General features: G+C 42.9%; 1 protein-coding gene across 1 annotated transcript in view; it reads left to right on the forward strand.

The window, feature by feature from the left end:
* The window catches only part of grik5 (glutamate receptor, ionotropic, kainate 5), a 91799-nt gene that overhangs the window by 49491 nt on the left and 30098 nt on the right, over positions 1–12210 (forward strand). The window contains exons 4-7 of the mRNA XM_031299737.2: positions 3646–3807; positions 4367–4531; positions 6820–6917; positions 7369–7534. Of these exons, the coding sequence (XP_031155597.1) occupies positions 3696–3807; positions 4367–4531; positions 6820–6917; positions 7369–7534 (541 nt within the window). The 5' untranslated portion in view covers positions 3646–3695. The remainder of the gene's footprint in view (positions 1–3645; positions 3808–4366; positions 4532–6819; positions 6918–7368; positions 7535–12210) is intronic.

The raw sequence follows: 12210 nt of genomic DNA on the forward strand, positions 1-12210 counted from the left end.
TGTTCCAGCTCCCTGCAGACTGACACCCGACTGCTACAGGGACTCAGCCATGTACTACTACAGCAACAGAGCACATACAGCAGCCAGACACACAGTCCTCGCAGATTAAACACGGCAATAGTATCTCACGGTTTGCTCTCTCTTTCTCTCTGACTGTATTTTCTTTGACTCCCACCAGCCTTCACTACCATATTATAATTGCTTTCTTTCACTCTCTTGCAATGGTGGAAGAAGTTCTCGTACGTATACATTTAAGTGCAGAAGTATTGGAGATACTTTATATTTACAGTAAAGTATCGAAAGTACTCATGATGCAAAATATCCCATTTCAGAGAGTTATGTTTTAGTAACTTTTAACTCGGTGGACCATTGAGATCAATATCTAGTTTCGAGAATCTAGCCTGAGGGCAGTTTGCAGTTCAATCCATTCAAATGGTGCGTAAAGGGTAGTATGTACTGTACATATGGAATATTGAATGCCATGTTTCAACTTCTTGGTACGGCTCTGCTCGACGTGACTTGACTTTTGCTACCAGGTCCTTTTCTCTCTTTCATTTTCCACTGTGGATAGTAACCCTGGCATTCTCAGCTGAGACGCGAAACTGCCTTGTAATTACATCTGCACTTCGTCAATTGTACAACCTAGTAGTTCTGTAGGGCTGCCATTTTTAAAATCTTGGGCAAGTGAATAAACAATTGCGGTCGTTATTGATAGTAGCTTGATTTTTAAAAAATTGTGATTTGTGCAGGATGTCCCGCTAGTGATGATTCTTTTAGACCAATCGGTGGGCTGCAGTGTTTTAACTTAACTTTTTTAATATCGGCTCAGCTCTCTCGGAACCTCGACCGAGGTGGTACTTAAAAAAGTACCAGGTACTATCCACGACTTTTGCTAATGGAAAACCAAAAAAAGAGCAAGTTGAGTTGAGCAGAGCTGTACTATGCAGAGGAAAAACGGCATATACATACACTGCCTTGCATCCATTGTTATTATTTGTTTATTATTTGATATGTATGTGTGTGTGTGTGTATATGTGTTATTTTTGTTGTGTGTGTCCTGTAAGTGAATGTCTTTTACTTTTATAATTGCACACTATTTCTGTTGAATTATGAAAGTCATGGATCATGTACTGTAGATACAAGACTTACATTACAATCAGTTAGGGAGAGAGGAAAGATGTGAGGTAGCTGTAGCTTGTAGATGTCAAATGGTGGTGGTAGTGGAGTAAAAACTACAAAAGTTCCCTCTGAAATGTGGTGAGCAGCACTTGAGTCAATGTACTTTGTTACTTTCCACCACTGCTATTTTGTCTTTCTATCTCTATCCTGCTCTAAGTCTCTTTCTACAGATACACTTTCCAATCTCTTCTCTCTGTATTCAATTTTGTTCTCATATTCCCGCATCGTCCCCAGCCCCACTCCCTTTGCTTCTTTTTTTTCTCTTATTCTCCTTACTTCTATCACAGCTTTCCATCTCCTTCCTCCCCCCGCCCCCCTTCTTCTTCTCCTTGGAGTATAGCTGCTGTAATCTTCTCTGTCTAATGCTGTCAATAGCTCTCAATAACAATGAAATAGAACCAGTTCCATCCCATCATTGATGAAGGCATATCCTCAGGTAGGATCCTATTCGTCATCATGGCAATCTGCTTCTTGGTAATAGCCAATCAGAGGGCGCCAGTGAAATGCAGCACTCCCATGATAGGTTCCCTGTTGTTTTGATCAACTGCACCTGAAGGCCACTTCAGCTGGGCTCGATCAATACGCCATCACACTCGCACATACCCATACATGCCCTGGAATAAACACACCACTCCGGACACCACACATGCATGCACACACACGCACACTTTGGTGAAGAGTAAATTGAGAAAGAGACGACTGGTGTGGGTAGCAAACACAATACAGTAGCACTAGCCAGCTCAATGGAGTACCTTGCAGCACATTACACAGCTGTGTGACAGCAGTGTGCCATAGTGATCTCACCGTGTGTTCAAAATAATCAGTTGTTGCATAACTGTCTCTGTTGTACATGTACACCATTATACACATGCACACAAATATGACAACAGCATAGAACATTTTACTTTTAATGCAGATATTATTTATTTTCACCTAATATAACAAACAATGCAAAGCATGTGGGAAAAAAATTACTCCCACTTTGTGCTAGTTATTCTATGTTGTGTCACACATACAGATGTCCTCGCATAAGCCCTGCCTCTGCTCACTTTGAGCTGCGGTAACCATAATGACAGCCATCTGCACAGTATGACGCATGCTATTAGTATTACAAACATGTTCGCGCACACGCTTGACACAGCAAACCCGAGAGTGAAAGACAAGTATAGTTAGACTGGAAGAAAGAGAGGTTGGTAATTGCATAGAGGACAAAATGTATGGTGGTTGGTTTATGAGATGTGAAGAAGGATTCAAAGCACAAGGTTGCAGATTTTTTTTTTTGGATGTGCTTTAAACATTAAAGCTAAATGTTGGAAAGGTGAGCGAAGAGAAAAAAAAGACAAAATAAAGATCTCAAAGTGAAAAGGCTGTGAAGAAAAAAAAGAATGGAGGTGGGAGGGATGTTCAACACAGTGGCCGACAATCCACATCATCTGCCTCTTTGATGTACACACAAGTGTATGCACAAAAACACAGTGCCAACTCATTTCCATCCCCACATTTACTTGTCGGTGTCAAATGTCAGCCTTCTACCACTCTAGCACCCCTGTGTTTACAGCTGCAAGGGTCAATTGAAGGTTATGAACTGGCTTTCAGCTGTCTGTCAGACCTGTCTAAAGTTTAGGGCAGTGAACCGATGTTTGCAACATTCCCAGGTCAACAGCCCTCCCCAACAACACCACTCCTCCCTCATCCTCCCTGTCTGTCTGTCACACAACACTCCTTCTCCTTTCCTCTGTCTCCATCCCTCCCTTCATCTCTCCATCCTTTCACACTGCCTTGTCAACACATCAGTCAGAGCAAGGCTTGTCACTCCTGGAGAGGGCTGCTTAGCACTCAGCTGGGCTCTCTTTGTGTGCTTTTTTTGTTTGTGTATCTGTTTGGAGGTGGGGGTAGGGCTAGGTTATGGAAAACATGTAAGTGTGTTTAGGTGTCTGTGGGTGTATAGTACATGGCTGTGTGTGTATTCAAAGAAGTCGTCTTTGTACTTGTGAGTCTCTTTGTGTGTGTTTGGTAAGTGCTACTCATATGTGACTGTATCTGTTTGTATGCCTTAGTTTATATGTACGTATGTGTTTGTATGTACAGAGTAGATGTGTACCAGTGAATGTGCATCAATGTGTGTGCCAGCTGTTGTGATGTCGTCTTTAAACCCCCGAGAGATCTCTTCAAGGCCGAGTCCTGTCACTTCAAAATGGCAGACTTTCCAAGGGAGACATGAATGTGTGAACTGTATTTTATTATGTGTGCAAGGGACTGAGCTGCCTCTGTGATATGACAGTGAACATCTTTATAGCTCAGTAAGTCTATTGTATGTGCTGTCAAATTATAGGTGCTCCCACTACATGGAAATGTGACAGAACAAATTGAGGATAAGCTGCAGGATGTCAATTTTAGGAGAGACATCTTGTGCCAGGAGAACGATTATGTGTCCAGTAACACGCAGTGTGTCCTCCAATCCTGCAGGTGGGGGTACAGGCAGCCAGCAGACCATTCTCCATGAGGAGCAGTAGAAGATGCCGGCTCTGCCAGCACTGCTGCTGTCAATACACTTCCTCTCCTTCCTGCTAGTCACCATGCCTCCACGCTCCCTCAGTCAGGCCCCTTTGCTCTCCTCCGTTCGAATGGGTGAGTGGCCAGCCATCCCTCCATCCTTACTATGCCTGAATCAAAAGGTTTCTCTCATACTTTTCATGGTTTGTTTTTAGCCTGCTTTGGTGCCTCAAAGTGGGTTTTTCCACTTTGGTCATTACAGTAAGAGATAAAGTGACAGAAAAGCACCTAAAGGCCAAATGAGCACTAATAATATACCTGTTGGTGTCCAAACTGTCTTTATAATAATAATAAATAATTATACGCCTCTATCTGACACCAGCAATGTTTTAAAAATCTGTGGATTTCAGCTGTAAGAATACCTGCACAGTATTCAAAATTAGAATTTTCTGTAAGCACTAAAGATTTTTGTCTGACCAAAACAGCTCATGTACTGTACACAGAGGCTAGCTCTAGACAAAATAATGTACGCATATCAAAGACTAAAGGACTTGAGCTTTGCAGCAACTCAATCACAACTACAAACACTAAAGGAATACTGTAAATGTTTTGGAAAAACACTAATTTGCTTCTTGGCGGAGAGTTAGGTGAGAAAACCTTCACCAATCTCTCCTTCCCCTCTCTGCCTCTCTAGCGGCAATCCTGGATGACCAGTCAGTGTGTGGGCGTGGGGAGCGGCTGGCGCTGGCCCTGGCCAGGGAGAACATCAACAGCGTGATGGAGGGTCCGTCCCGAGCCCGAGTGGAGGTGGACATATATGAGCTGCAAAAAGACTCCCAGTACGACACTACTGACACCAGTGAGTGGAGCCGATGAATGCTAATAAAGAAAAACAGTAGAGCAGATTCACCCAACCTATCAGAGTGATAAAGACCTGCTTAATCCATTATAGTCCAGTAGGGCATAGTGTCTAATTAGCACAGGCAGAAAGTGACCACTAAAAATACCAGTAGATATTATTAGTAGTGTGGAATATTAATATTAATAGTGACCAGTATAGAGTAGAAATGAACAGTAGTCTACTGAATACTGCAGGGTTTTTTCCCCCCTTAAAAAATCCCCCTTATGATATTTGTCAAAATAAAAAATAACATATGCTAAAATGCTGCCTTTTTGTGAGCAAAAACCTCCAATGATGACTAGAATAATAAAACACCACCACTTTCATGTGATTAGGAACCAGTAAGAGCTTTTGCTGATTAGTTTACACGTCATTGGAGACCAGTAATGGGCCAGTAAGCCTGTCTCATTAAAAACAGTGGGCCAGTGCCCTCCAGTAACATCTGGCACTACTGTGCAGCCCACGACAAAAACAAATCATGAAATACTAATACAGATCAGCAGTGTAGGCCAGCAGAAAGCAGCAGCACAGATGCCACTCCATGAAATTTGTATTGCTATACAGAGTTAAAACAGAATGTATGGAGTGTATAAAGACAGAAAAAATACTGTTGAATCCAGTCACTGAGGAGACAAAAGACTCCCTGCTCCTATTCTAATAGGTTACTGACCCTGCCACAAGCTACTGGCAAAATGTCTATGTGTGCTTGAGAAGGGTTGTGTACATATGTGCATGCTTGAGTTGTGTGTGTTTGATGCATTTGTGTGTGTGTGTGTGTGTGTGTGTGTCCTTGACCGATGGGCAGGAGACTCTGACAGGCTTGTTTGCTAACAGCATTTGTTGGTCTCTGGATCAGAGAGCTCATCATCTTACAGCTACTGCTGTCTGAGGCACGCTTGCACGCACACACCCAATCTCAAACACACACACACACACACACACACACTGGCAGGGACTGAGAAGGACTAATTGGGATGAATTTAAATACCAACCAAATATACCAGCAAGAAAAGAGCTTTAGGAATATCAGCATAACACAGTTAAGACTCCAGACTAATTTACTGCTTTATCTGTGAAAGCATTTTTCAGGTGGGTAGACTCACTAAACTCACTGCATATCCAAAAGATACTGTACAAAAACAGGCAAGTATTTCTGCTAAAGGATGAAGCCCCTGAGTACATGGCATGGTCAAACTTCTAATTGTAATGGAGACTGGTCAATAGCAGAAGTTTGATTTTAAAGAAAAAAAAACTCATTAGCCTTCTTGCCCAGAAATAGATGAGAGGATTGATTATATCTGTAGGCTAAATACAAAACTATAGCCTGCAGCTGGTTAGCTTCAAATTTATCGCACAGACATGGGACATTGGTCTTCTTATCTGACTCCTGGCAAGAAAGTGATCAGTAACACAGACTGCAGGCTGGTCAATTAGTCAAATATAAGACAGACAACGAACATAATCTATTACCACTTACTTTTAATCATTCGTGTATCTCAACATAGTAAGGACATTTTAAGTATGTGCAAAAGAGCAAACTCCAGGCACTCACACGTAGAGGAGAAGGAGTATATGGTGTTATATAAGGATCTTAATAAAAAAAATGATGGGATTTGGACCTTAGCTAAGAGTTTAAATGAAGAGACAATACCAAACCTTACATTGTTATGCATTCATTCAAAAGTGTGTCCTGATTGGGTAATTGCGACAAAAGGTAGGACATAATAAGTGCTTGAACAGACTGCATACTGAACCATAAAGGTAGTGTTTACTTAAGCCATTCCTGAGCAAAGTACTTATTGTAATAGACAAATGTGTAAAACAGTTTCTCCCACATAAATGCCTGCCTGCAAAAAAGATAATCGTGCACTGGCATGTGTTGTTTGAAAGCAACCACCAATCTGTTAGTATTGTTCTGATGCCAGATATATAATTACAGCTAAATATCTCGAAAATCAAAAAGCAACTTTCTAAACAAGTAAATAATAGCAACAGACGACCCCTGGCCTGCCTTGCTGTAGTCTTTAGAGTATTTATCTCGAAATAAATCTGATTATAATGAGACAGATTTTGCTACTACAATAGAATCCGTGGTTAAAGTGAGTTTTTGCTGCATTTAAAATTTTCCACACTTTCCCCTGACTGCAGCCCTTACTGTATGCCAACTCTGTTCTGCCATCAAAATGAAGCAGAGGGAAAGGTATGTGTCTGTATATTCAATGGTTATTTTCCCTTTTCCCTTTTAGTGTGTCAGATTCTACCCAAAGGCGTCGTTTCTGTGATAGGTCCCGCCTCCAGCCCCGCCTCTGGCTCTACTGTCAGTCATATATGTGGAGAGAAGGAGGTGAGTGTGGAAGATAAACACACACACACACACACACACACACACACACACACACACAAATATGTACAAATCTGTGTCTATGTGTGCATACAAACCTCTGGTACCGCTTCCTCTCTGACTTACTACCCCTCCTACCCACCTAGACGTAATGATGAATGTATCTAAAGATTTGGGGTTTTTTTGTTGCCCATTGAACTTCTTCTCTTTTAATTAACCATCATCCACTTCTTCCAACTGTTTTCTCCTTTCTTCCCGTAGCCTTTTATCCTTAAGGTCTCTCTGCCTCTGCCATATCTTTCTTATCTCTCTTTTTACCCTGTAGCCTCTCTAATGGATCTTCCTTATTCACAGTTTTTTCCCTGCTGTGTGTGTTTGGAGGGGAGATAATCAAGACACATTTGCCTTCCTTAATGTTTCTTTTCTCCTCTCCTCTACTCTCTCCTTCTGTCAGATCCCTCATGTGAAGATTGGTCCGGAGGAAACTCCCCGATTGCCGTACCTGCGTTTTGCCTCTGTCACTCTGTACCCTAGCAACGAGGACCTGAGCTTGGCCATAGAAGCCATCTTGCGCTCGTTCAGTTACCCCTCAGCCAGCCTGGTCTGTGCCAAGGCTGAGTGTGAGTACACATGCACCCCTCTTTTATAGTTATACAGTACATTATGTGTGACTGCATGGCTGTGTGTGTTGTTTAGGTGGGTGTAAGTGCATAGTTGTGTATGTGTGAACTCATTCATCTAGTGTGTGTGTGTGTGTGCAAATGCCTGTGGGAGTGTTGGCACATTCACACTGTTTGGGCGGATATGACTGTTTTGCACTGTTGGATACTCATTTTGACAGTGTGGTCATAAAAGTTCTGTCTGTTGTCAGAGTTCAGAACATGGCCCCACTGCTGCCGCCTTCCTATTATTTATTTTTTTGTCCTTGCTCTCGCACACTGTCTCTTATCCACCTGAGAAGGTTTTTAAGCCAAACCAATTTAATAAATATTCATATTTGAAATGCTGTCCAGTATTGCAAGAACTTAGGGGACATTTTATTTAACTTGCCAGGCACTCAGAAAGCTTAAACATCACAGGGGATTCAGGGCTTAGTCACTAGCCCTCTTTATTTTAATTTTTATAGTGTGTTATTGATTTATTATGCACTGCCCCATCAAGAGACGCGTTAATTAAAGGGCTTGATTTAAACAAGCTTTGTGAATACATGCTATAATACAATGTATCGTACCTCAGCAGGAGGTGGCAAAATAATAAAAAATGACCTGAATTAGTCACCTGAATTTTTGGTAGTCCTGAGTGAACTGAGCTGGGATGAGTTGTTGTACAGCTGTTGACTGCTCACACCAGCCAAGTAGGACCGAACAAGAACTGAAGGGCAATTACATAAAGAATGAGTGGGACCATTAAAGTCTTTGAACACTTCTCTTGGCAGTGTGAAACAAGTAGACTTTGACAAACAAAAAGCTGTGACATTATGAAAAATGGATTCAATCTCTGAGATGCTTTCATTATCTCCCCAGCAGTTAGCCAGCCTGCCTAGGGTTTCCTGAAAGTAAGCTGAATTCCTTGTGGACTTGCCATTTCATTGAACTAAAAGAGCTTTGAAATGGCATCAGACATCTTTTTCCAGTTTTGATCATCAGTTGAATGTCTAGATAAGAGCCCTGTCTTTTACCAGGCTTTCTTGTCATAAGAATTAGAGGCAACATATAGCATCATAGTTACCGTCCGGGCCAAAAGATGCAGCTTTTATCGATGGAGAGGCAGAGGGCTGTGTGTGTGTAATATATTTGGCTTGAAGGTGATCTTTACAAGGTTATCACACTTACAGACTCTGACCCACTTGGCTGCGCTATCTATCGCCATGGAGCTGGTTGCCATGGCTGCAGAATAGGTGCTAACTGCCACTCAACAAGCTTGTTCCACACTCTGAGCGACTGTGTGGGTGTGTGTGGCACAGTATGTGTGTGTTTGATATATTTTCTCTGAGTGCTTGGTTCACTTTGTCCGTACACGTGTGTGTGTTTGAGTGCTCTGGTTTATGCGTGTGTGAGTACATTATGTGTGACTGCATGGCTGTGTGTGTTGTTTAGGTGGGTGTAAGTGCATAGTGTGTATGTGTGAACTCATTCATCTAGTGTGTGTGTGTGTGTGTGTGTGTGTGTGTGTATGTATTTTGTTGCCCCTGAGTGTACTGTATGTCTGGACATGTGTGAGTGGGGTTTTGGGGTACTTGTATGATTGTGTGTGCAGCTCTGTGTGGCGCTACAGAGGTTCGACATCAGACAATGTTTACCACCAGCCCACTTGTTTTATTCATCTTGTTTACCCCACTAGAGTGGTGTGTTCAATGAAGTAGACATTCTCTCTTTTTTGTCAGTGAGGGGAATAACGTGTGAAGTCAATGTGGGTGTGCATCCTAATTAACCAACATATGTGTGTGTACTGGTACTGGTTAATTGTATAATCACATTTTCCTCTTTTTAGCCCGTGGAAGCAGTGCAGATATTCTGTTAGATGAGAGCAAGTCAAAGATTTTGGGTAATTTCCGACGTATCGTTCTCTCGATTTGCCTGGGTCACAACGCGCTATTTGAGCCTAATTCCATTATGCAGTTTTCATGAGATGGATGAGGTTAAGAACAGTGAGAGGGAGAGACTGAGCACAAGGAGGAGGAGATGGTGGCGCCGTTAAGAGTGAGATGGAAAAACACAGAGAGAGGTAACTAGAGCACAGGGCTAAGTCAAGAGAGATAGAGACTAGAGCTTATGTGTGAGAGAGAGAATATGTGAAGGAAGGAGAATGGGAGAGGGGAGGAGAGGAAGCTGTAAAGTGCATCGATTTCCCCCCCTCCTTCCTCAAACTAATTAAAGTTTTGGCCTGGTTCAGTGATTACCCGACTGCTTACAGGGGCTTTCTCCTGCTGAAGGGCTCTGTGTGCTACCTCTCCCCTCCTCCTCTCCCCTTCCCCTCCATCCCCCAGATGCCTGCCCCACCACTTATTTACATAGCTAGGGGTGCTTTACTATGGAATTACAATTAGAAAGCATCAGGGTAGACTTTCTAGTAAAGGTTCATTCCACACACACAATGTCAAGTGAGTCTTGACTGCCATTGGTTATACTCATTTCCGAGAGGAATTCACTTGAAGTGGGTGAATTGTCTCAAGACTGTATTTCAGTCTTTCTGCTCCTGCAGTTCTGCTTCTGTTTTAGTCAATTTTTTTCATCAAAGGTTTGCAGAATCCTTGAATCTACAGTTTTTGTTATTTTACTTTAAGGTTATCAGTTTTTTGAACACATACTATTTTGCTCAAAGTAAATACATCACTCAAAGAACTGAGAAGCAATCACTGATGGATGAGACAAACAGACACAAAGTGAATTACAAAGTACTCAAAAAGCGCATACCTCTGCCAAGGCTGCACAACTCTAGATTTATTATTCTATTAATAGAAAATGTTTCGAAATTTGTCATACTGATTGGCTGATGGCCTTCATGAATTTTGGAGGGTACCTAAAACCTCTATGGGAATATCAGGGCTTTGTACAAAGAGTCATTTTAATTAAGTCAGACTCATAAGAACTGAGTTATATTTTGTCATGTTGGTGTAGTGCCATACATGCATAATGTCATCAGATTTTGCTGTACCACTGGAAGTTGATATACAGTACATGTATTATCTTGTTGCATTTGCACAGCATATTTAAATGTTATGTCAAATATAGAAAACATTTGCATATAGGAAAACATGTGTACTAGCATGATTCTGTGACATCAAAACTTGATTGGAAGCCAATCATGGTCCAATATGCAACTTAAACTAATGTGACGTGAAAACTTAAAGTAAAGCAGGATACGTCTAGTAGTTAAACTTTTAGAAAAAAATGTTTAATTAGATAAATTAGTGGACTTTTTGATTACTATTCCAAGCAGAATATTCTTTATATAGCATAAGAAGAATTTCTGGACGGATCTCATCAATCCCTGGGGCTTTTCGAACGGTTTTCCAGAAGCACCTTGGTGCCGACCGAAAGTCCTTCTCCATGTCTTCTCCGAACCTCTCCCACACCCACTGCTTTGCCTCTTTCACGGCAGAGGCTGCAGCCCTTCGGGCCCTTCGGTACCTTGCAACTGCCTCCAGAGTCCTCTGGGATAACATATCCCGGAAAGACTCCTTCTTCAGTCGGACAGCTTCCCTGACCACCGGTGTCCATCACTGTGTTAGAGGGTTACCGCCCCTTGAGGCACCTAAGACCTTAAGACTACAGCTCCCCGCCGCAACTTCAGCAATAGAAACTTTGAACATTGTCCACTCGGGTTCAATGCCCCCAGCCTCCACAGGGATGCACGAAAAGCTCCGCCGGAGGTGTGAGTTGAAAGTCTGTCGGACAGGGGCCTCCTCCAGACGTTCCCAATTTACCCGCACTGCCCGTTTGTGCTTACCAGGTCTGTCCAGATTCTTCCCCCACCCCCTGACCCAACTCACCACCAGATGGTGATCGGTTGACAGCTCTGCCTCTCTTCACCCGAGTGTCCAAAACATACGGCCTCAGATCAGATTAAACAATTATAAAATCGATCATTGACCTTTGGCTTAGGGTGCTCTGGTACCAGGTACACTTATGAGCATCCCTATGTTCGAACATGGTGTTTGTTATAGACAATCCATGACTAGCACAGAAGTCCAACAACAGACAACCACTCTGGTTTAGATCAGGGAGGCCATTCCTCCCAATCACGCCTCTCCATGTATCTCCACCCGCGCACCCGACCCCAGCGGTTCCTCCCACAGGTGGTGGGCCCATGGGATGGAGAGAGAGGTGCCACGTAGCTTTTTCGGGCTGTGCCCGGCCGGGCTCCGTGGCAAACCTGGCCACCAGGTGCTCGCTGACGGGCCCTCCATCTGGGCCTGGCTCCAGACGGGGGCCCCGGGCTTCCTCCAGGCAGGGTCACTCTATCTCTTCCTTGTTTATTCATAGGGTTTTTGAACCATTCTTTGTCTGGCCCCTCACCTGAGACCACTTTGCCATGGGAGACCCTACCAGGAGCACAAAGCTCCAGACAACACAGCCCTCAGGTTCATAGGGACACACAAACCTCTCCACCACTATAAGGTGATGGTTCGCAGAGAGGAACTGTAATGTAATGTAATGAAATCTGACTGAAGCCACTCCAGCGGATAGCTAAAAAAACAAAGTAATACATACGGTATGATCTGAACTCATTAAAGTAGACCAACGTGTACTGTATGATTACTTTTGTCTCAGTCAGTGTGTCTGTAGGAGGAGTG

This window comes from Sander lucioperca, chromosome 10 (assembly GCF_008315115.2).
Source record: "Sander lucioperca isolate FBNREF2018 chromosome 10, SLUC_FBN_1.2, whole genome shotgun sequence".
Classification (NCBI taxonomy): domain Eukaryota; kingdom Metazoa; phylum Chordata; class Actinopteri; order Perciformes; family Percidae; genus Sander; species Sander lucioperca.